Genomic DNA, 24,269 nt, shown 5'->3' on the forward strand with positions numbered 1-24,269 from the left:
CCTGGCTTTGAAGCAGGCGGCCTCGCCCGGAGCAAGGGGCCCGAGAGCCCGGGCACCAGACACAGACGGGCGACAAGAAAGCGCACGCTCGCCGCCCGCCCACGGGGCTGAGACAGCGCCGAGAGGTGCAGAGGTGGCCCCTCCGGCCATCTCCCCGACAGGGCTGGGCTGCGAGGAGCTGCGGCCATCGGCCAGTGAGACCCGCCAGCTGCTTTCGATGCCGCGCCGAGCCCAGCCCCGGCACACACGCCCAGCCCCAGGTCACCACACCTCCTTGGTGGGGTCTCTCTGGCCGGAGCCTCCCAGTGGGCCCTGGGCTCCAACACCCGCACTGCCCGCGAAGCAGCGGCGGGGCTGAGACGGACAGACTCGAGCCTATAGCGGCCAACCTGGGTTGGGTCCCCGCACGCCCCGGCCCTGCCAGGTGAGGGCACCGAGCAGAGCCAGGAGTTGTCCTGTCGCTGGGTGCGCCCCTCCCCCAAACAAATGAGAAGTAGCAAAACCCCACTGGGTGCTAAGGAAATGGCCCCATCTGCACCCAGCCCAAGGCCAGCGGGCATGAGAGGTGCGGACTGCCGCCAGCAGTGACCTACAAGGCTCGCGAGAGCGCAGTGCTCCCGAGTGCAGGCCCGTGACAGCCCGGTGCTCCACGGGCGCAGGACGGGGCCCCGACTCCCGTGTCCCCCTGACCAGGGCTTAGCAGCGGGCAGCGCCCCTCGTGGACGCATCTGCACAGCCCACCCATGGGGAGCAGAGCGTGTCCTGGGGGCTCTGGGGTCTATGCCCTTCGTGCCCTGGAGCCCCGCGCCCCCCGCCCACCTCCCGGTTTCTCCCGGGTGAGGGGGCACAGCCAGGGTCGGGGCCGCAGTCCAGGCCTGGAGGCGGTACTTGAGAGGGGTGACAGCTGCCCCACGGCACCCCAATGACCCGGGTGTCTCCCCGAGGCGGGGGGGGGGGGGACCGGCGCTCGGTGAATCTGCCGCCAAATCACTGCCGAAGCGCCCGGCTCGCCGCCTCAGTGCGGACACGGAAGCACAGACCGATTTGAAATCTTTTAATGGTAACAACGTTCCAATCACCGTCTGTGGGACGAGCCCCACGCCGGGCTCTGCTCGCCGCGTGGACGGAAGCGGTTTCCCCGTGTGACCACAAACGCGCGGCTCTCCAGCAGGAACCAGCAACTACCGTCGCTTTCTTCTCAAGAACTGTTTCTTCTCTGGGAAGTGGCTCAATTTTTTAAAATCATTTATCAAAAGCTAGAGGGTAGGGGGGAAAGAGTGATGGGTTAAAAAATTTATTTTCCAGGAAAGATAAAATTCATTTCCACAAGTTTGCAAGTGTTGCTGGTGCAGGGCGTCCCCGGAGCGACGGGCCGGGGGCCGCGGCACGCTCCCTCCGGGCTCGGAACCATCCTCTGCCGGGTTCTGCGTGTCCCCTTGATCCAGCGAGTCTGCTCCGGCCCGGCGGCCTGGCCCCGGCCCGCGGCTAGAGCAGGTCGGCGCGGCGGTAGTAGAGGAGGTAGGCTGTGCGGCCGGCCGCCGGCTTCACCACCTGGTACTGGCTCACCACCCGCACCGTCTGGTCGTCGATGCGAAGCCAGCCGCTGAGGCCGATCTGGAAGACGTCAGTGGTGTAGTGGCCCCCGGTGGCGCTGCTGCCGTGGTGGTAGACCACTGCAAGAGATACGGAGTGGGTGCCCGCCCGCGCCACCCCCAGGCACTCTCGCCCCGGCGGGGTCTCGGTTCCCAACGAGGCTCCCTCGGCAAACACGCCACTTCCATCTCACGGGATAAAACACGGATCCAACAACTGCCAAGGCCGGGCGTGGGCAGGAAGAGGCAGCGGAGGGCTTCAGGGCGGCAGGAAGGGCCCCCACAGCTGGGGCCACCCCCCGCCAGGAGTCGCAGCCCACACTGACCCGACAGCCCATGTCACAGAGACGTCAGTCACGGTGTCTCTGTATGACGGGCGCCCGGGAGGACGGGGCACAGGGACCCGTGGACGCGACCCCGGTGGACGGACAGGATGCAGGGACCCAGGGAGATTGTTTCCTGCCTAGCACGGGCCCCTGCTCGCCGTGTGAAGGAGTGAACTAACCAGAAAGTCACTTACCTGCAAAGAGCCGGTACGTCCGGTGGCATTTGAGGTTCTTATTTTTGACCCCTGGAGAAAGTAGTTCTGGAAAATCAAAGTCAACACTAAGGCCCTGAGCCCACCGAGGGAGACCCAGGGTCCTGTCTGCAGCCCTCAGCCAGCCCTACCACACGGCGACAAAGCTGCGTGGGTGGTGACACTGCAACTGCCAACCCGAGAATGGGCGCATGGGGGCCGGAGCGACGGCACAGCAGGAAGGGCGTTTGCCTGGCATGCGGCTGACCCGGGTTCGATTCCCAGCATCCCAGAGCCAGGAGTAACCCCTGAGCATCGCCGGGTGTGACCCAAAAAGAAAAAAAAAAAAAAAAGGCGCATGGAGAGGACACACAGGACAGCCCGTCCCACTGGCACCGTCGGAGGAAGGTCCTTTCACACCGACCCCAGGGGACGGACACGAGGGACACCAGCACGTGGACTGTCTGGACCAATTCTGGCCCCTCTGGTCTCCACCACCCAAGCGCCCCCTCGGGCCCCAGCCGAGGACTGACGGGGGTCTCTCCCGCGCCCAGCCCCCAAGGCCTGTTCCGTCAGACGGTCCCGCCGAGACGCGCCCCGTGGTTCGGGCTCGCCAGGTCTCGGGCCTCGGCACCCTGACAGACTCGGGGCCGCGGGCCCGTCCCGCACCGTCGGTGGACATGAGAAAGACTCGCCGTCCCACACGTGTGGAGAGAAAGGCGTTTCCCAGCGCAGAACCCCCAGGCGGGCGGGGCCAGCCCTCTCGGCCTCACCCCTGCTGATCTCCAGGTCCACGGGGTAGTCGATGTTCTTGACGAGCTTCTGGCAGCCGCCGCTCTTCTCGTACACGAAGCGCTTCAGGTGCAGCACCAGCACGGGCGGCAGCTTCTCCAGGGTCACCCTGCGGCTCACCTCCACCTGCAGACAGCCCGCGTGACCGCGCGTCCCTCCCTGCCCCGCCCCCCCACCCCGGACCCGGCGCTCACCTCCTGCTTGGTCTTGGTGGTGTAGCCCTGCACGGCCTCCCGCGCCACCAGGCTCTCGAGCGCGTCCTGCACCGTGTGGATCCTGTCGGACTGGATGTCCAGCTGCAGCGTGAAGAAGGGCTGCAGCGTGGCCGAGTCCCGGGAGCTCTGCTGGTACACCACCGACCTGCGGGGACGGCGAGGTCAGAGCCCCTGCCCGCCCAAGGAGGAGGGAGCACGGAGGGGAGGGAGGGGCACCCCAGGCAGAGCCCTTCCCAGGGCGCAGGGAGGGGCGGGAGCCCGAGACTCCGGGGCCCCTGACCCCAGGGGCGTCCACAGATTCGAGTAAAGGAGGCCTGAGGCAGGTGGGTGGAGGAAGGTCTGGGGAAACTGACGCCTCGCCCCGAGGATTCTAGAAGAAAGCCTTCAAGGTTTTCTGCTGGGGAGTCTTGCTTAAAGACGCTGCTCCCCTTGCTGCGTCCCTGAGTCCCGAGGACGCTGGCGTACAGGCAGCGGTGGCCAGAGCTGCGCAGTGCAGTCCGCCCTGCACGCGGCCGGGCGTCGCCAGGAGCCCAGTCAGCCTGAGCCTGCAGCGGGACACACCCGCCCCTGCTCGCCTGCTTTCCCTCCAACGCACACCCTGACTCTCCCTCACGTCTTCCTAGGCGAAGTGCCAATAAAATTTACTTCCTTTAAAAATGAGCGCGAGGCCTGGGCACCGTGAGCGTGGCCCCCCTAACTGGGCTCGAGCTCGGGCTGGGCAGGGCGGGCGCTGTAGGATGCACTCACGCTGTCGGCCCCCGCCAAGCCCGGCTCCAGCTCCCCCCAGAAAGGGACCAACTCATCACTGCTCTCGGCCTGTTAGCGAGAAACACAGGGCACGGCCTTTCCTCGAACCCCAGGGCTGTCTGCGCCTGTGCCCCCAGGGGCGTCCAGCCGGGGCGCAGCCGGCTTCTCCCACCTGCTGGCCCCCGAGCGTGTCTGAGCGGGTCTTTCTGGGGGACCTCGGTCTCGCTGGGTGGGCGGCCACAGCTCTGGGGTCCCAGAGGAAACGGGCAGACGCCTGTGCTGTGCCCGGCGGGACCCCACCCTCCCCTGGGCCTGGGGAGGGGCAGATGCTAATCACTCCGGGGAAGCGAGACCTGATGTGTCCCCCGAAGATGCCGGTGATCGGGGTCTGCACGAAGTCCGCCTGCCGAGTGACGGCCGTCCTGTGGCGGGGGCCCACCTGCTCCCACTCGTCCTCACTCCCCTCGCCCAGCTCCTCGGCCGCCGAGTGCCTCCCGGGCCCGTTGGACACAGTGGGTTCTGGAAAGCAAACGGCCCGCTCAGGCGGACACACGGGAGACGGAATCCAGGCCCCGGCGCCCGCGGCAGCAACTCGGGCAGGCCGGGCCTGGGCAGCGCCGGCCAGAGGACTCAGCCCGGGGGCAGGCCGGACACCCCCCTTAGGGGAAGCAGTGGGGTCACCCAGGAAGCGGGGGTGCGTGTCCCTGAACGTATGCCTGTGTCTCTGTGTCTCTGTGAGTTGTGTGTGTCTGAGGACACACGTGAGTGCATCTGTGTGTCTGTGTACGTGCCCGTGTGAGCGTGCGGCTCCCGGGGGTGCGGGCTGTGTAGCCCCAGGCCTGCCCCGACAGGCCTGCCGGGTCTGAGCCCTCAGCCAGCTGGGGGCCTGCGGGAGGGCGGCCGGGCACCGTGGCGGGTGCAAACACACTCTGACCTACTTTCGCTGTCGGGCGAGAGCAGCTTCTTCAGGGCCAGCATCTCCTCGTGGAGGCCGTTCAGGATGAAGCCCAGGTACTCCTCGGCGTCCTCCTGCCGCCCCTGCGGAGAACAGACGGCTGTCGGTGCCGCCGCCTCGGCGCAGGGCCTGCGACCAACCCTCCGCTCACTCCTTCCGGCAAGACGTCAGGGAAGGCGTTTTGTGGAGAAACAGGGGACAGACACCAGCGGTGGTTCTGTTCTGGGTCGTCCCCACACAGGCCCGGGCGGCCAGAGAGCCCCTCAGCCTGGTCGGCCACACGCCCTGTGCAGGCCCTGGGCTGCGCACGCACGGAGTTTGCTGCAACTTTCCCCGACCCCGCAGGGCCCGCGGTGGGCAGCGCCAGGCGGGGGACTGAGCCCACCAAGCTCACGCACCTTTTCCGACAGGCTGGACTTGATGACGGTGAGCAGGCGGTAGATGTAGGTGGGCTCGAAGGCGGCTCCGGGCCGGATCTCCCGCACGGCTCTGTCCCCGAGAGCTGTGGGAAGAGCCCCGGGCCCGGCTGTAGGCGGCAGAGAGACTCGGGCCCGTCTGCCCACTCGGCCTGCTCGCTCGGCAGGGAGCGGCCACCTGCCCCGACCGCACTCACCTTGTCTGGGCTTCGGGGGCACCGGCATGTTGGTGAACTCGTTCATCAGCCGGACACTGGACACAAGGACAGAAACGTCAGACGTCCCCGGGCGAGGCTGGCTGGGCTGCAGACCCCCCCACGAGGTACGCGGGGCGCAGGCCCCAGGCCGCCCCACTCACAAGCTGTCGATCATGGGCGTGGACGTGCAGGGCCGCTGGGCCTGGGAGTAGAGGGGAATGACCTTCATCAGGTGGTACATGGGCGGGCAGGCGACCAGGGCCTGCAGGGTCTGACGGCGGCAGGAAGGAAGCGTGAAGGAAAGGAACGGACGAGCCCGGCCCGCGCGCCCCAGGGGCTGGGGGTGGGGGGTGAGGGAGGCAGTGGCAGGATACGGCGTTGATGTAGCACCAGTTGCCCCTGTTGATGAGCCCGCGCGGCTGCAGCGACACGGGCTTGTGCACCAGGGTCACGTTCTCCAGCAGCTCTGCAGGGAAGCGCGGGTGAGGGCAGCGCGGGGAGGCCGCCCGAGGCACAGCGTGGACAGGGCCGAGGGTCCTACCTGCCCCCGCTGCCCGGCCAGGGAGGGGCACAGACAACAGAGCCAGACCCGCGCCCCTCCCCACAACCGGAGGAAGCTGGTGTCCCGCCCTCTCCTGCCGCGCACACCAACGACCCTGGCCGGGTCCTGGCCGCACACGAGATCCCTGCGTACCGCCAGGGGCCACAACTGGGCACAGAGCAGAGTCCCTGGGCACTGCCAGGTGTGCCTGGGGAGGGGCCGCCTCACGCGACCCCTGTCCCAGTGAGAGCGACCCAGGCCAGCACTGGACACGGACCACACGCAGCGGCGAGGGCGGCCCGGGCCCAGCCCGGCCACTCTCCCGGGCGCCTCGCCCTCCGACCCCACCGTGCTGCGCCCTGTGCCCAGGGGCTCCTTCACCCCGAGGAGGGGGCGGTTCGGGGGGCGCCCCTCCCCGTCCCGGCCCTTAGCGGGGTCTGCAGGAAGGGGGGTCTCGGCCGCACTGCGCCTGCACCCCCAGCACTGCCCCCGGCGGGCGTCAGAGCCGCAGCAGCGGCCGAGCTTGCGGATGTTGGGGCCGGAGCATTTGGGACATAAGCCCTGGGCCCAGACGCAGTAAAACCCACGTCCTTAACCCAAAACCACAGCCACAGAGAAGCCCCACGGCTTCCTGGCAGCGTAAAGGGCACCTGCCTTGCACACGGCCACCTGGGCTTGACCCCGGTGGAGCAGGGGGCCGGAAGGCCGGTGCTGAGTCTCGGCACAGCGCCCCCCAGCTGCCCAGCGCCAGGGGTGCCTGCAGACCACCCGGGGCTCTGACGTGCGTACCTGCCATCTCCAGGGCGACGGGGTCCTCGCAGACGGGCACTAGCCCCTCCTTCAGGCCCACCTGCTTCTCGGAGGGCGCGGCAGGGGGGGAGTGCTTGAGGTCCACGGGGGGCGCGGGCAGGGCAGAGGGCGCGGCGCCGTGGAAGAGGCTGGCCCACGACTTGGGCTGGCCGCCGGGCACACAGGCCTGCCCGTCGGCGGCAGAGGGGGCGCGGGCGCCGGCGGGCTCCGAGTCCGTGCTCTCGGCCGCGTGGAAGGTCAGGCCGTTGGTGGCCACGGCCCCGCCCGAGGGTTCAAGTATCTGTCCGTCTGCGACGGTGAGCTCGGTGAGCTCCTCAGTAGTCTGGGCCCCCGCGGTCCTGGGCGGGCCGTGCTCGGGGAGGCAGGCCAGTGCCGGGGCAGCCCCGGGGCAGCCCTCGAGCCGCCCCGCAGTCCTGCCCTCCAGGGCCTCGGGGAAAGGCCCGCCGCACAAGTCCGAGGGCTCCTGAGGGCTCCTACAAGTCCTCGGGGACGGGGACGGGGTCAGGACCCCCCCAGTCACCAGCTCGGCGTCGTCGGGGCCGTGGCCGTTGACCAGGGCTCCGGGGGAAGCGGCGTCCTGGCCGCCGTCCTTCAAGTAGCTGTAGTAGCCGGGGGGCCGCTTCTTTTTCCTCCTCCGCTCCCTCTGCCCCAGCCCCCCCTCCGGGCCCTCATCCTCCGCGCCGCCGGGGCTGTCCAAGGCCGGGCCCGCGTCGGGGTCCTGCCAGTCCACGGGGCTGGAGGTCACGTCTCTGTCTCTGTCCTCGGCATTTGTCCTGGACGCTGTGCAGCCCAGAATGAACTCTGGGGCCTGGGGGTTCAGCGTGCTGGAGAGGCTGCGGCCGGGGGCCGGCCCCGCGGCTCTGTGCCCCGTCCCCTCCTGGCCGCCGGGCTCGGGCCTCTGGCACTCCAGGCTCTCTGGGCCTGGCGGGGAGAGGGAGGGGACACACCGTCAGTCCCGACACGGACGAACAGACCGCAGGGGATCGGCTGGTCCGTCTGTCCCTGGCACGGAGCCCTCCGGAGCCTCCCCCACCCACGAGGCCGCGCCACGCCGGGAGCTGGAGGCATCGCGCAGAGACGATGTGCGAACGCCCGACGGGGACAGGGACGCAGCCCACCCCGCCGTCTTCCCCCACAGCCAGGGCAGCTTTTCGGAAAGGGCTTCGGTGGGGCGGGGGGGTGGGGGCTGTGCTCGGGTCCCTCCCAGCGGGCCGCGGGGGCCTCCCACTGGGCGACCCCTCTGGTCCAGGAAGGAAGTCTTTTTGTTTTTTTTGGTTTTTTGGGTCACACCCGGTGATGCACAGGGGTTACTCCTGGCTCTGCACTCAGGAATTACCCCTGGCGATGCTCAGGGGACCATATGGGATGCTGGGATTAGAACCTGGGTCAGGCGCGTGCAAGGCAAACGCCCTCCCCGCTGTGCTATCGCCCCAGCCCCCAGGAAGGAAGTTTTTATGAGGAGCCCAAAAAGTAAAGAACCAAAATAAAATAACATCTGTCCACTCCTGGGAGCTGGGCACTGGCTGGAGGCACCAGAGGGAGCCCTGAGCACCAGGCCGGAGCCTGAAAGCGGGAACTCAACAGGAAGTCCACGTCCCAGCACGCCCTGAGGGCCTCGGAGCTCCCTGGGCGGGACAAGGGCCCGAACTGGACAACTAATCTCGAAACCCGAGCAGGCGGACAGCTGACTCAGGGGCAGCGCACGAGCGCTCAGTGAGGCCGGGAGGGAGGAGGGGGAACAGCCGAGGCGGTGGCCCCCGGCCACCCCAACCAGGAGCAGCCGGAAGCCCCTCTGTGGGGCCCAGAACAAAGACACACACCCACACTCTCATAGGCTGCACACACAATCACACACACGGGGGGCCCATCTGGTGCTGGGGATCAACCGGGGGCTCCTGCCGAGACGGGAACTTCTGAGCAGACGCAGCAGCGTCTCCGGGGGTGGGCACGCGGAGCCAACAGTGACCTTCACAGCCTGTGGCCACCGAGCTCCAGTTTTGTTTCTTTTTATCCAACACAAAGAGAAGCCAGCCGGCCCGGGAGGCTCGGCTCTCCGTGTGCTGCCCCGGGAGGGGCCCGCAGCCCCACCAACAGCCGCCCTGGCGCCCAGACAGCGCCCATCCCACGGGGAACGGCCACGGCCACGGGCCCGGAGCGTCTGGGCGGGCTCAGGCCCCGAGGACCGAGCTGGGGGACTGTCCCTGCCTCCCGCCCTCGCCTTCACCGCGTCAGTGGACACACGCCCCGGGGAGCAGCTTACCCTCGGGCGGGTCCTCCGCCGCCAGCGGGCCATCCAGGACCACCCCGCTGAACGGAGGCAGCTGCGGAGGAAGGAGACGGGCCTTAGCAAGGGCACACAGCCAGGCACGCGGCACACGCGCGGAGACGCAGGACGCAGCCCCGCCAGCACCCGGGCCAGATGCTGCCTCAGCCCACACGGCAGCCCGCAGGAGGGGCCCGAGGCCAGGACACTCGCCACCACGCGCCCAGAGCCGTCCCCTGGCACCCAGCACACACCCACGGGTGGCTGGACTCGGCCTGGGGCCACTGAGAAGCCCCCCCCCCCCCCCCCGTGGAATAGGCACGTGCCAGGCACCCTTGGAAGCCACCAGGGAAGCCACCAGGGCAGCACCAGCTTCAGGCACAGCTGCCCACGCTGGGTGGTGCAAGGGCGCCCCCTGGTGGCCGCCGGGGAGGGCTGCAGTGCCTTAGCAGGGCTTCATTTCCACAGAATGACCTGGGGGGGGGGAATACAGTGGGGGGATCCGGGCAGGCTGGGCACAGGCCGCCCCGCAGGCCCCAGGCTGCCACTGCTGTCTTCCGGGCATGTTTGCTCAGACACTTGTTTTGACCTTTCCAACAGGCCTGGCGATCCCAGGGCCCTCGAGGGCTGGACCTGAGCCTGGTGCAGGACAGGCGGGTGACGTGTGGGTCCCTTGTCTTGCTTGCACCCAAGGGCGCCTCAGTCTACCCAGGTGTGGGAGGGCAGGCTGGGCCGTCAGCTCCGTGCACACCCGTGCAGCTTGCTGCCACACGTGTGCGTGCACACACCACGCGCTGCCTCGCTGCCCGCGCAGACAGCACCAAGGACGGGAATGATCGTCACCAGGGCGCAGGGCTTTGGCACTATTTGGGGTGTTTTTCCTTTTTCCCAGTTTCTGGGCCACACTCAGCAGTGCTCAGGGATCACTCCCGGTGAAGCTCGGGGGACCACACGGGGTGGTGGGGATCAAACCCGGGTCGTGTGCAAGGCCAGCGCCCACCCCGTCCCAGCACTCCGGCCCTAAGTGAGCGCATCACTGAGGCGGGCTCTCTGTGGCCCCGGCACGTGCCAGGCGGGGAGTGCTGCCGGGAGCAGCGCCAGCCACTGCTCTGCAGTGCAGGGCTGTCACTGGCGGGTCTCAAACAGAGTCTTGCCGTTGTTTCCTACACTGCCCAGATTCGAGTGTTTCACTGTGTCTGTGGGCAATAGAGATGTTTTTTTGTCCACCTGCGCAGACAGGTGAGGTGCTGGACACCCCCAGCCCATGCCCTGGCCACATCTGCTCCCCTGAACTGAAGGGCAGCTCAAAGTCTTTGCGTCCACCCCGAAAGCAAAGCATGCACCGCCCTCCCTTGGTCATCACGAGGCCCCCAGCCCTGAGAAGCCGACAGTCCCCCGCAGAGCCCAAAGGTGCCTCAGCTGCAGAACATGAGGTGCGAGGAAGGACAGCAGAGGGGGGGAGAAGGGAGGAGGGAGGGAGGGAGGGGGGAGGGGAGGGGGGAGGGAGGGAGGGGTTTGCCTCGCACACCGCTGACCAGGAGAAAGTCAGCCGAGAACCACCACGGGGTATGGCTGGAAACAGGCCCCGTGTGTGCAGCAGTGGGGGTCCCGTCTCGGGCTTGGGGGGACCCTGCACTGACAGGCCCAGGGCTAGAAGCAGCCCCTGAACCCCGGGACGGGGGCCCCCAACAAGGAAAACCAACAAGTCAACTAGGAAAAAGTATACGTATGCATGAACTGTAGCAATGAACAGACGGAACCTAAGCAGTGAGAACAGAGACGCATCCGCATCGCCAAAGCTGATGGGGCACCAGCACACGTGCCCCAGAACCACCCGAACGGCCCCCGGAGGCATATGGGACGCGGCCAGGGGCCCGGCCGCCCTGGGCCACCCGGGGGCGGGGGCACACTGATGCCCCCGGTGTCTCTAATGCTCTATTGCCTACAAGTAGAGCAAAACACAGCCTTGGCCGAGCCCGGCTGGTGGGTCCAGGCAGCGCTCTTACTGGTCTGCGCTCTTCTGCGAGCCAGAAAGCACCAACCAGGAAGCCCAACCCAAAGCCTAAGCACTGACGCCTCCACACAGACCCAGTCTTACCTCAACTGAAGAACGAGGAGTCACAAAGAACTGATTGAATTCATCTGGGCTAAAATCTCCAAAAATGTACTGGAAAATAAAAACAAGAGTCACCTGTCACGTACCACAGACAGAGGGTCCCTGCACGGTGCCCGCCCCCGTGCCCGCCCCGGGATCCATCCTCTCTGGCTGCAGAGAGTTCAAACAGGGAGGCGTATTAGGAGGGGAAGTAGCAATGACCCCACGAACAGCCTGTAACTGTGTTGACTTTATCTTTAAAACGCACTGGAGATGGTGGTGGGACTGACCATCACCAACAATTCTGTAAACCGCAGCGTTTATATAAAGGACAAGGAGAAAATAGCACAGCAGCACTGTCGTCCCGTTTTTCATCGATTTGCTCGAGCGGGCACCAGTAACAACTCCATTGTGAGACTTGCTCCTGGTTTTGGCATATCGAATACGCCACGGGGAGCTTGCCAGGCTCTGCCGTGCGGGCGGGATACTCTCGGTAGCTTGCCGGGCTCTCCGAGAGGGATGGAGGAATCGAACCCAGGTCTGCTGCATGCAAGGCAAATGTCCTTAACTAAGTGGGAAGCATGGAAATTATGTCAAAATTATAAATACAAGATATAAACAAACTTAGAACATCCTGAAATGAGAAAACCTGTATCTGTATCTTTTTATATCACGGACAAGCAACAGGTGCACTTGGAGCTCTCACTCAGTAAGTATCACACGGAAAGTCCCAACTGATGCAAGTAGACAGACAGACGTTAATCTAGCACTACTAACAGATGATGGAATTCAGTACATAGAAACATCAAGCACTCCATAGAAATACTCCTAAAATTCATAAACTGTTACAGTAAATTAGCAACCCCCCACCAAGATAATCTTTTGCATTACTATGTGTACGTTATGTTGTGGAAGATAAAGAAATTTAAATTTAAAAAAGTGCATCGGAACACTTATGTGACAGGCAAAAGCCTAGTTGCAAACCTTCATCTCAACAGAATCCTAAGTATGAGACTTTTTTTTTTTTAAAAAACACACTAGTCCAAGCGCACTGGAGTGATTCCATTTGCGCCCGTCAGCTCAGGTGACCCCAGGGCGTCTGGAGTGAAGTCCTGCAGCTCGGTGACAAGGCCGAGGAGGACAGGCTCCGTGTGGGGAGGCTCGGGTCCCCTGGGGCCTGCGAGAGGGAGACCCCCACCCCACACACGTGGAAGACGAGGCCAGCAATCCCCCCAGCACTGCTGGGTGTGGTCGGCCCTCCCCCGAGGGCCCACAGCTGTGGGTCCTCTTCCAGTGACAAGAAATGAGCACCAAGTTCTACCACACAAATAGCTACTGGCTCAGAAGCAACGTGCCGGCCCCGAGCTCAGGCCCGCGGAGGCCGCACCCACCTTTGGAGGCCCCGACAGCTGCTCCCGAAGCCACAAACACTGACCAGAACCAAACCCACCTTCCGTAAGTGCCCAAGGCCACAGAGCGTGCAGGACAGCGTCAGGCACACGGCTGACCTGGTCAGCACCCCGTGGGGTCCCCCGAAACCCCGCCAGGAAAGATCCCTGAGCAGAGCCAGCAGTAAGCTCCAGAGCACTGGTGGGAGGGGAGTCCCCGCCAGTGAGGGGCCAGAGCGGCCGCCTCTCCCGCAGCACTGGGCGGCTCCCGGGGCGGTTTGGCGCCACCTAAGGGAAACCCTGGGATTCTGCAGAGCCTCCGAGACTGAGTGACATGAGTGACAGCTCGGCTGGGCTCCAGGAATCCTGGGGGGGGGGGGGGGGAGGGAGGGATAGAGTTCAGTGCGGGGGGGGGGGGGGGGGGGTGGGGGCAGGAAGGGCCCTTCAGGCAACCTGTGATCTCTGCAGAGGGGCAGCTGCCCTGCTCACTGTCCAGGCCCCAGCGCCAGCTCCAGGGCCCCGGGCCGCAGGGCAGAGGCCGGAAAAGCCTCTGGGCACCACCAGCCGTGGTCCCCAAACACGCAGAAACAAGATCCTGTGTTCAAAACCCACCTGCGAGCACAGGTCGAGCAGCCCCTCACACGGCGGCCGACTCCAGCGCCACACCTGCGTGCACGTGTCTGCAAAACGGGGCCCCACAAGCACCCCAGGGTGTGTGCCCCGTGACCAGAAATCCAGCCCCATGGGTGCGTGCCGGAAAATACACACCCACGGCCACGCGAGCCCAGGACGGCCATGGAGACCTCGCAAGATCTGCCGAGAGCAGGGGCCAGGAAGCCCTCCCGAGCCCCGGGGACCCCGGCTGACAGTGCTCACAGGGTCACGCGGTGCTTGGACGGGAGCCACCGGATTCAGAGGTGGGGCAGGAACCCAGGGCACAGCAGGTGGCGAGAAAGGAAGCCAGGGCTCAGGTGTCTGCTGACACGCGCCAAGCCCGGCCCGGCCCCAGACAACCCCAGGAGTGACCCTTGAGCACTGCCAGGTGTGGCCGCCAACTGCTGCCCCACCGAACAGCCAACGCTATGAAAGGCTCTGAGAAAGTTCCAGATGGCAGGAAGCAAAGACTCCAAGGGAAGCAAGGCCGGCCGGGCGCGTCCCACCTCAGCGCCAAAGCATGGCTGCTCTGAGACGGACAGACGGACGGAGCTGCCGGCCCCGGGCGGGGAGTGCAGGAAGCACCCTCCCGGGGCCTGGCCCAGAGAAGACAGGGACGGGAGAGTGGACACAGGTGCTGCGGGGCTGGAGCACAGGCCAAGTGGGCGTCCCTGGGGCGCCCCTGAAGGAGGGTCAGGGGGGCGTGAGCCCCACAGGGTCACGGCAGGGCCGTGGGAGAGTCCAGGAAAGGGCCTGGCGCCCTGCAGGCCGCACGAGCCCGAGCAGGCTCCCCTGGTGCCACGGGGAGCCTGGCACCAGGCGGCCTGGCCGTGCCCCCCCCGCAAGGAAGCGGCTCCTGGACAGGGACGGCCCGGCGGGACGGACTCAGGAGGGGCCCTGCCAGCGGGACGCAGAGTGGACGTGGCCGCCTCCTCCCCTGAGGAGGCCCAGAAAGGAGCATGTGCCGGACTCTCTGACGGGGTCAGTGCTCGCAGGGACGCACCCCCCTCTGTGCCCACTGGGCCGCACTCAGCAGCAGGCGGGCAGCTGCTGGCACCAGCGAGAGGGCGGCACCTGAGCGCCTGCCTGGGCCACGCACGCGGGATTCGGTGAGTCAGGAGCAGCCCAGGGCCGCCTCCCCACAGTGACCGCTCACGGGGCCCCCCACGCCTCAACTTGGGCTCCAAAGGGTGGGTGGGAGGGGGGTGCGGGCGCAGGGCTGGCACCCGGCACACTGTCTGCTTCCTGGGCAGCTGTACTGAAAAAGGAGAGAACGGCACAGCCACACTCGGGCCTGGGCCGCAGGCGGGACTCTGGGATGGAACCCGGGTCGGCACGGGAAGGGGACAACCAGCCCCTCGTGCTGACTCGCTGTCTCTCCTTGGACACAGGGGTCTGCAACTCGGAACATGGACAGGGCCGTGCAGGCCGTTCAGCCCCCGGTGAACCCACCCTGCCGGACCCCAGCTGTGGAAGACGGGAAGGAAACGCAGGTCAGCCGGGAAGGGGATGGTGACTCTGGGTCCCTTTGGCCTCTGAACCGAGCAACTGATGGACGGCTACAAAGAAGGGCCTGAGAAGGACGGACAGGAACAGCCAGTACGCAGGGAACGGTCTTTCAGTACCGCGGGGAACGGTCTTTCAGTACCGCGGGGAACGGGTCTTTCAGTACCGCGGGGTACTGAAACGGTCTTTCAGCTGCAGGGTCGGCCGACGAGCTCAGGATTCTGAGACGCAGACACAGACACACAGACACACACACACACACACACACACACACACACACACACACACTCTCTCTCTCTCTCTGTGGGGGTGGCACTGCTGGTTGTTTTGGGACCACACCCAGCGGTGCCCAGGGGACCATGTGCGATGCCAGGGACAAAACCCGGGTCGGCTGTGTGCAGGCAAACTCCCTCCCTGCAGTGCTCTCACCCCGGGGGGAGGAGGGTGTCAGCAGCGTGACTGCCCACCCTAGGGCCCACCGCCCCCCACCGTCTCCTGTGGGCTCTGGAACCGCCCCGACTGACCATCACCTTCCCCAGAGACTCCTTTTTCGGGAAAAAAACTCAGTGTCTCCCTGAAAATCTCCCTTCTTTCACTGACACAAAACCCCCGCACAGGGGGTGTCCCCCTGCCTGTCCAACAGTGCTCTCTGGGGGCGGTATCAGCTGCCACAGAAAACACTGGTCTGTCCACTTGAACCCCAAGAACATGGACCCAAAGCTCCAAGGGGGCAGGAGAAGGTTTCAAGGGCTCCAGTGAGCTCCGTATCCCGGCCCCGCCGTGAGCCCGGCCCCCAGGTTCCATCCCAAACCGCAGCAGGCCTGCGCACAGCCCACCAGACCCACAGGGCAGCCCCGGCTCCCCCCACCACCGAGGCACAGCCCCCACCCTGAGGGGCGAATGGTGCCGGAAACGGCCGGACGGTGGGAAACGCGCCCTGAACGTGTGGGCTCCACACGACATGGCCGGGCCCAGAGAGCCTGTCCTGCAGGCCACCCAGCCCGGCACACAGCTCTCCCTGCAGACCTGCTGAGTCACGGCCCCACAGGGCGCCTCCCACTGGGCCCCGTCAGCACCCAGGAAGGGCCTCGCTGCCCACACCCAACTCGGGGTCAGCTCACCCATGGGGCAGTGCTCCAGGGAGTGCACAGAGCAGCTGAGGGGGGGGGGCCGCGGGGCTCACAGGCCTGGGGGCACGGGCTGCTGGACCCAGTGCGCCGGGAGTGCCAGGACCCAGGACACGAGCGGGACAGCTAGTGAGCTGGCACACAGGGCCGGCCCGGGCTCACGGCGGCCGGCAGTGGGCACTAGGGGATGCCCCTGTCCCCAGGCCAGCCTCTCCCATCAGCCCCCACCCCTGCACCTAGTGTGTCCCCCGACACTGAATCCCGCTTGCTCGGGGGCCAGACAGCACCACCGCGAGTGACCCGAGCACCCGCTGGGCAGGGCCCGGAGTGCCACGCCGAGAGCCAAGGAACAAGGCCCCGCGGCTCTGCGCTCCCAGGCCGCGGCCGGCCGGCGGGCAAGTCCCGGCTCGGCTTTGGACTGGCGCCCACACAGCGGCCCCAGGGCCTGCTGTTCTGCGGGGGGCTGGGCGGCCCACTGACTCCCCGCACCGCAGGCACCTGACCTCGTGTCCTCTCTCCGCCCGAGTTCCTGGGTTTTTTATAGCTGATCTCACCTCTTCCTCCCGAGAACGCCCGCCACTGCGGAGAACACACGCCCGACACTCACCTCACACCAAGTGATCGCCACACGGGAAGCCAAGCAAGGGGTCATTACTTCGGTACCAGCTTGTGAAAAACTCCAGGTAAGAATCCCCAACGCTCCTGATCCTCAACCCGAGGCTAGAAGGGGCTGGGCAGACAGTATGGCGGGAGGCGTGTCCTTCTCTGGCACCCCGATGGTCCCCAGCACGCCCAGGAGTGATCTCTGCGCTCCGAGACAGGAGTAAGCCCTGAGCACTGCTGTGTGTGGTCCCAAAACCAAAGAAAAATAAACAAGGGGAACTACATCGGAATAAAACACCGACAGAGAGAACAGGGAAGAGCAAGGCTGACCCACTGGGTGAACAGACCGCGGGCAGAGACCACACAGCAGGCCCAAGGGGCAGTTCTGGGGCCAGGGGCGGCCGCAGGGGCAGCCACAGGCTCCCAGAGGGCCCTCCCGAGACGCACCCACACGCCCCGCACGTGCGAGAAGAGGCAGAATCCCCAAACACCCCGGCCGACATGCAGGGCGCAGGACTCGCCCCGGCATGCGTGGGTGAAGGCTGCAGCACCCCCAGGGTCGACCACGGGTGTCCCGGGGAGCCCGAGCACGACGGGGAATGCCCAGCTAGGACTGGCCGCACGGAGCCTTGCTATGACACGTGGCCGAGTGAAGGAACCGCTGGGCCCTGAGCCCACGCGGGCCCTTCACAGCCGCGGAGCACAGCGCAGGCGGCCCACCCGGCTCAGCTCCCCTGAGCACTGGCAGGCAGCCCCGGGCAGCCCCAGCTGGGCCCAAACCCCCCAGAGTTCTCATGGCAGGAACCGCTGACCGGCTCCCCGCGGGCCTGCAGGCGCTGGCCCAGAGCACGGGTCAGAAGGGTCCCAAACGGGCCTGTTCGTCCTGTTCAGGGCCGCGAGTGCCGAGCTGTAACTCAAGCCGCAGGGGCGGGGAGAGCCCAGCAGGGTGAGCCCTGGGAGGCCCCGCGGGGAGGCGGGCGACAGGAGCCCCAGGGAAGGGAGCCCCAGCACCCCCCCAGGCGGCCACCGCACCCCAGGATCGGCGAGAGCGGGAAAGCCTCGGGGACAGCCGGACCCACCTGTGCTTGCCGGCCACATGGCGGGGCAGCGAAGGGTCCCCCGCGAGCCCCTCCAGCCACAGGCCCCTCGGTCTCGGGTGGAAGGAATGAACAGACATCCGTCTGTCTGTCCTGGGAGCGGGGTCCCCCACACCCCTCTCCCCCTCCCCCCCTCAGGGGTCTTCTCAAGCAGAGACTTCGCCGGGGCCCAGAAACTCCCCCTCATCCGCACGGTTCAGGAACCCAGCACCGGCCCACGGCCCAGCAGGAGGGCGGACACAGCACCCACCTCGCAGCCGTCACACGTGCTCCAAGTGTGGGGTGCCCACCGGGGCCGCGCCCCTCTGCCAGCTGCCAGGCTGAGGGATCAGGCGTGGCCCTGGCTCTGCGCCCCTGGGGTCTTCCTCCAGGACCCCGCTCTCCCTCTCCCCCTGCCGGGCCGAGGCTGGGGCGGTGGCCGGCCACCCTGTCTGAAGAGACGGCTGTCCTCTCGGGGCCGCCGGGCATCTGCATGCAGAGGCCCCGGCCCCCACAGCACTGCCACAGCAGGAGGGCAGCAGGGAAGGCCCTGGCGCGGCTGCGGCCAGCCCAGGTCCACCGCCACAGGGTCCCCGAGCACAGGGCCCGGGAGCCCACAAACTGCCCGGTACACCTCACCGTATCTCAATGAGCCACTTGAACTAACTCCATTACCTGGCAAAGCTAGTTAAAAAATCCTAAGCTTATTGTATTTAAATAGACTTATCTGCAGCAATATTTTAAAGATTAACAAAAAGGTGAGTGACCGCATCTGGCTGGAAAAGCTATTCTGACACAATGCAAGAAAACAATGCCCAAGAACGGTTCTTCCAACAGAGAATAGAAACGGAGACGAGAATGGCTTTTCCTCTTCACTGTAGATGTTTCTACACTGTTTCCACGTGTCAGAGACAGTGTGTCTTTTTCAGTGGGGGAGCGGCTGACCACGCGGGGAGTAAACCTGGTTCCCCTTCACTGGGCTCTCTCGTGCATTTACTTTGTATTTAAGACTAAAATCAGCCTGTGGCCACACCACCCTGTCCCAGCAGACAGCGCAGCAGGGGGGAGCGAGCTTGCCTTGCAACCCGCTGACCCAGGCTCCACCCCGCGCATCCCATTTGGTCCCCCGAGCACTGCCGGGCATGACGTGCCCCCACCCCCTAAAATACCCTAAAAATGCCCCTACAGGGCTGAAAGATGGCTCCCAGGGCCGGGCCCCCACAGGGGTGGGCCTCTGACTCCCGCAGGAGCGGGTGCCCCTCGCACAGCGGGACGCAGCCCGCACAAGGGAACCGGGCAACCACTCCGGTGAGCCCGGCCCGGGCAGTCCCCTCAGTGCCCAGCGACCTGCCCCTCGCCTCCAACACAGCTGGGCACACGCATGGGGTCTGGTCACTGCTTAGCACCTGTGACTACCCCTCGTGTGTGTGTGTGTGTGGGGGGGTGACACCTGGTGATGCTCAGGGGGCCGTGTGGGATGCCGGGGGTCCAGCCAGGGCAGCCAGCACCGCCCCCTGTGCCAGGGCTCTAGCCCACTGCCTCCAGACAACGAGCCCTTCACTGCACCCATCGGGGCGGGGACGAGACGCCGCCGTATCATCCATCCGGCCCTCGACACACCGGCGCGCGGGGGCGGACGAGCCTTATCGGTCCCTCTAGAACAGCGGTGCGGCCAAGCACGCGAGTGAGAGGCGCTGCAGCGAGCCCCATCACACACCAGCAGCGCCCGGGCCGGGCCGGCCTCTCTCCTGCGAGAGGTAGATAAGGCAGCAGACAGCGACATCAGCCCGCCGGAGACACTGCGCCCCTTCTCCATCGGAGGGGCCTGTCCTGCTCCGAGCTCCCCAGCAAGCATCTGCCTCGCCCCTGCCGTATCAGATGTGCCCAAAGGCCAACTCCAAGCAAGCAGGGCCCCCTGGCAGCCTCCGAGACTTTCTTACTAGAGATTTCGGGGAGGACGTCACAGCTCTGGCTGGGAATCTGCACACTCAGATCAGATCAGATCAACCTCCAACTTCTAGTTCTCTTCTGTTTCCTTCAAAGCTCAAACACGCCCCATCAAAAGGAGAAAAACAGGGGCTGGAGCGAGAGGGGGGGCGGCATTTGCCTTGCACACAGCCAGCCTGGGTTCAATCCCCAGCATCCCATACGGGCCCCGAGCACCACCAGGTGCGACCCCCAAAACCAAATAGGGAGGGCAGACTCTCCGGAAACTGGAAGAGAACCTGTTTTCACAGGGAAGGTGCGTCTTTCAGAAACTGAAAAACGAGCCAAGTTCACACCAACAGGGGTGGCAGGGGGGAGAAGAGGTAGGGGAGGGTGGTGAGGGGCAGAGGCCGCCTCAGCGGAGCAGCAGGGGGGCAAGGATCACGCAGCAGCTGCAGGGCCAGGGCCAGCTCGGGATTAAGGCATCCGCCTGCACCCAGGAGGCCCGAGCAGAGCCAGTCAGCACCCGGCTGCCGTGGCCAAAGGGCCAGCCGCACCACACGGTCCCCTGAGCTGCCGTGAGTGTGGCCCAAAAGCAGACCCGGAGGAGCTGAGGGCAGGGCAGGAGACAGGGTGGGTCCCAGGTGAGCCTGCCCCTCCCCACGCCCCACCTCTGCAGGCCGGGCCGGCTAGCACAGCCACCACGCCACACACAGGGACTGGGCTGTTTCTTGGGGTTCCCACGCCTGGCTCCTCCCCAGGCTCCCGGGGCCACAGAAGGAGACAGCAGGCGCGGTGCTTGCCCACGCACTCGGCCCCACTGCCCAAGAGGACGCCCTGGGCATGGGCTCCCTGATCTGGCCCAGGGGCCTTGGGTCGGGACAGAGGGACGGTGACACGAAAGCTGGTAGGCAGCGTCTACTCTGCCGAAACAGCACCAAGGGACAAAGGACAGTGTCCCCCGGCCGGGGCCAGTCCACCGCAGTGGCTGAAGGGTTTGGTGCCAGTGAGTCCTGCATGGGATTCAAAAAGGCCTTCCTGCTCTTTCTCAGGCTCCAGCAGACGAGCAGTGACCCTGCCACGTGCCACCCGACCCCCGACCCCCAGAAGTAATCCCGGTGCAGAGCCCATCCCCCAGTTACAACCCTGTGTGGCTAACTCAGGCAGAAAGGATACAAGTGTTCTCAGCTGAAGGCTACAGTAACTGCTCCTCTCAGAAATTATCCCCCTAGCGACTCCTTCCCTACCTAAAGGCAGCCTCACAGCCCCGAGTGGTCAGCCTGGCTTCAGCGGGTTCAGGAAGTGGGTGCACTGGCTGTCACTGCCATTCCAGCACAGGTGACCCCGGGGGTCTAGCCCAGGCAACACCCAGACCCACCAACAGGAGCTTCCGGGCAGGGACATCTCTGTCCACACCGGCAGCGACCAGGCAAAGGGCGGTGGGTGCCTGGAGTCCCTCTGCTGACCCGAGAGCTGGATCCAGCCACCCACTGGGCAGTCCTGTGTAACAGGCAGCAGGCAGCGACCTCGGACCCCAGAAATCCCACGGGGAGACGTGGTGCTCCATGGTCAGGCTGTTCAGGGCCCAGTGAGTGGCCGGCACGCAACACCTGGGCCCCAGAGCGGGGCTGGGGGGGTCCACCACGAAGCCCCTCTGTGGCTCAAGGCAGAAGGTACGGTTGGAATGAACCGTCCCGGGCACTTCCTCGTTCCCGGCCACGAGCACTCCCCCTCCTACACGAGTCCACCGGGCCGGCCAGGCTCGCACCCGCCACCTCCTGCCCCACCTGGGGGCCACTCCGCCGGCCGGACCTGACCTGCAGCACGTGCTCAGCCTCAGCCCTGAGTCATCGCCCCGCCCCCCCTGGGCTGTGACCTGCGGGCCCCCGGCTAGCACCTTCCTCCAGACTGTGGTCCCGGGAGCACCGAGTCAGGCAGGGCGAGGAGGGCTGAGACCCTCTGCGCCACCGAGCACTAAACGCGAGCACCGTCACCTCATCGCTGAGGCTCAGCTCTCCCCTTTCAAGAAGAAACTCACAACAAAGGCAGCCGGTGCCCGTGCGACTGTCCCCGCTCTGGAACGCCACGGCATTTAGGTCGCATTTTAAACTACGAAACCCAGAGGGTCTCTATCAACCAGTGTCGGCACTTCCCTGACTCCTGTCACTCGGATTCTCTAACTGCGAGTGTAGGCGACGCCGCCGCCTGATCGACACCCCGGGACTGAACGGGGATGAAGTAACAGCCGCAGGGCGCGTTGTCGCCACTGACGTTTCCCTGCGGAGGGCAGGGACCGTGCCCGGACACGCTTCCTCCGGCTCCAAATCACTACGGTCCACGCGGCCCACGCTGAACCTTGCACCTGCGGCGGCCGCGGCGGCGTGGCTGTTAAACATTAATGCTGGGAAAGGGGAGAACACGTCCCGCGGGAAACGCGCCCCCACGGCGCGCCCCGAGCCCCCCAGGGAAGTACCGCGGGAAACGCGCCCCCACGGCGCGGCTGCAGCCCCGGCGCGCCCCGAGCCCCCAGGGAAGCACCGCGGCGGCACAGGCCGAGAAACTCCTTAACAAGTCCTTGCACGAGTGGCCGGGAGGTCAGCGGCGGGGCGGCCCGGCCCCCGCCCCCGACCCCAACCCCGGCCGGCCCCCGCCCCCGGCCCGCCCCCCGCCCCCCGGCCCCGGCCCCGGCCCCCGGCCCCCGCCCGGCCCGGCCCGGCCCGGCCGCCTCGCGGGCGCACGAGGCGCCGCGGGCCGGGCGGGGTCAGCCCCCGGGAGCCCACCGGCCGCCCGAGACCCCCGCGGCCCAGGGGTCCCGGCCCCCGCCCCCTCGCTCGGCGCCCGCGCGGGTCCGGCCGGGCGCGGGGCGGGCGCGGGGCCTAGTCCCGGCGGCGTGTCCCGGCGCGTCCCGGCGCCGCCGCCCCGCCCGCCCCGCCCCGCCGCCCGGCCGCGCCCCGGGCCGCGCCCGCGCCCACCTGCGGCTCGCGGAGGGCCATGGCGGCCCGTCTCGGGGAGCCCCGGCGCGGCCCGGCTGCTCACGCTGCTGCCCCCGCCGCCGCCATCTTCTCGCCCGCACGTCCACGCTCGCCGCGGCCGCCGCGCCTGCGCACGGGGCGCGCGCCGCGGGGCGCGGGCCGGCCGGGCGCGCAGTGCGCCTGCGCGGCCGACAGGTGGGCGTGCCCGGCGGGAGCCGGCGCCGGGCGCGCGGTGCGCCTGCGCGGCCGGCAGGTGGGCGCGCGCGGCCGGAGGCAGCGGGGCGCGCAGTGCGCCTGCGCGAGCGGCGGCTGGGCGCGCGCGCGCGGACGGACCGGCCGGGCTGGACTCAGCGCCTCGGGCGCTGCCCGCTGCCTCCCCCAGGCCTGCTGGGGAACCGGGCTTCGGCGACCACGCCCCCGTCGCCGGGCGGCCGGGGCCTCTCAGCCGCGGGGGAGGACACCTGGGGGGCCCAGCTGGACGCGGGACGTCCGCCAGCTGCTGGGAGGTGCGCGCTGGAGCCCGCACTGCTCTGTGCCACGCTCTTTGCAGAGTTGGAGAATCTTGGGTGCAGAGTTTGGTTTTTTTTTGTTTTGTTTTTTGGGTCACACCCGGCGATGCACAGGCGTCACTCCTGGCTCTTCACTCAGGAATTACCCTGGCGGTGCTCAGGGGACCATATGGGATGCTGGGATTAGAACCCGGGTCGGCCGCGTGCAAGGCAAACACCCTCCCCGCTGTGCTATCGCTCCAGCCCCTTGGGTGCAGAGTTTGGCGATGCTGGGGGTCCTCCGAGCCGGGGCCGTTCCCGACGGCCGCGTGGGGGTGCGCGCAGTGCGGGGAGGAGCCCAGAGCCTCGCACCTGTAGAGCCTCGCCCTACTTCAGCCTCAGTCCTGGTGCTGGAGGATACTAAGAAATAAAAGAAAACAAAGGGGCCAGAGAGGTAGGACAGTGGGTAGGGCGTTTGCAAGCCCACGACCCGGGTTCGGTTTCCGCCTCCCATACGGCCCTGAGCAGGGCCAGGAGTGATTGCTGAGCATCCGTGGGTGTGGCCCCCAAACAAGAGCAGTGGGGCCTAGCGATAGAACTGGAAGTAAGGCTGTTGCAGACAGGGGAGGGCAGGCCAGAGGGGTGTAGTCATAAATGAGTTTTTTTAGGAAATAACAAAACTTGAGAAGAGGGACCGGAGCGACTGTGGTGGGCAGGGATTGTGCCTCCTTGCACGTGGCCAGCCCGGGTCTGATCTCCTGGGCTCATCCAGACTGACATAACCAGAGAGGTCAGGGGAAAGACAGCTTCGGGAGGAATTGTATGTCACCTCCTCCTGAAAGGCATCCAGGTGTCGACTCCGGAGAAGTCCCCAGCACCCAGGGTGTTGCCCCCAAGCCTCAAACCACAAGCTCCGCAGGATTCTACATTTAGAACGACGAAAGCTTAGCTATGGGGCTGAAATGGGTGGCCGCCCAGTGATTAGGCCATGAGAAATCAGTCAGGAAGTGATAATTAGTGATGGTTTGGCTCAAAAATATTCCAAGCAAAAAAGCAGGTCAAACCCGAACTGGGCCTCACAGGAATACGGTACCTGCCCTGCACTTGTGGCCCGGCTGACCCCCAACAACACACAGGGAGGAAGGAAGGACGGACACAGGGTCGTCCCCCCAACCAGACGCCCGGAGCCCTGTGCTCAGAGGCCCTCAGCGTTGCTGGGGACCCAGCAGGACTGGCCACATCCCCCCGTGCCGTCCAGGGGTGGGGGGGACACGGGCATCTCTCAGACCACGGCTCTGCGCTTTGTATTTGAGGTTCCTGTGACATTAATGCAAGTGTTTTCCTATTATTAGAAGGGGAGAAATCCCTAAATGCTGCTCTCTGTGGTTT

General features: G+C 66.4%; 1 protein-coding gene across 1 annotated transcript; it reads right to left on the reverse strand.

Moving 5' to 3' along the window:
- Positions 1 to 1,039: 1,039 nt before the first annotated feature.
- Positions 1,040 to 22,542, reverse strand: USP10 (ubiquitin specific peptidase 10). Its single transcript, XM_055146151.1, has 14 exons — positions 22,393 to 22,542; positions 11,144 to 11,212; positions 9,043 to 9,103; positions 6,762 to 7,703; positions 5,806 to 5,897; positions 5,593 to 5,702; positions 5,432 to 5,487; positions 5,217 to 5,320; positions 4,802 to 4,901; positions 4,217 to 4,382; positions 3,096 to 3,261; positions 2,883 to 3,027; positions 2,113 to 2,178; positions 1,040 to 1,673 (listed from the first exon to the last, which is right to left on the reverse strand). Exons 1-14 carry the CDS (start codon positions 22,411 to 22,413, stop codon positions 1,486 to 1,488), a joined length of 2,286 nt encoding a protein of 761 aa, XP_055002126.1. The 5' UTR covers positions 22,414 to 22,542; the 3' UTR covers positions 1,040 to 1,485.
- Between the last annotated feature and the right edge of the window lie 1,727 nt (positions 22,543 to 24,269).

Source organism: Sorex araneus, chromosome 8 (assembly GCF_027595985.1).
Source record: "Sorex araneus isolate mSorAra2 chromosome 8, mSorAra2.pri, whole genome shotgun sequence".
Lineage (NCBI taxonomy): Eukaryota > Metazoa > Chordata > Mammalia > Eulipotyphla > Soricidae > Sorex > Sorex araneus.

Excerpts from the sequence above, each read along its gene's own strand:
- USP10 (XM_055146151.1), bottom strand. The coding sequence starts at position 22,413 with ATGGCCCTCCGCGAGCCGCAG. Across the intron at positions 9,104-11,143 it reads CTCCTCGTTCTTCAGTTGAG|CTGCCTCCGTTCAGCGGGGT; the intron begins GTAAGACTGGGT and ends CTTCCTCCGCAG. Across the intron at positions 5,898-6,761 it reads CGTCGCCCTGGAGATGGCAG|AGCTGCTGGAGAACGTGACC; the intron begins GTACGCACGTCA and ends GCTTCCCTGCAG.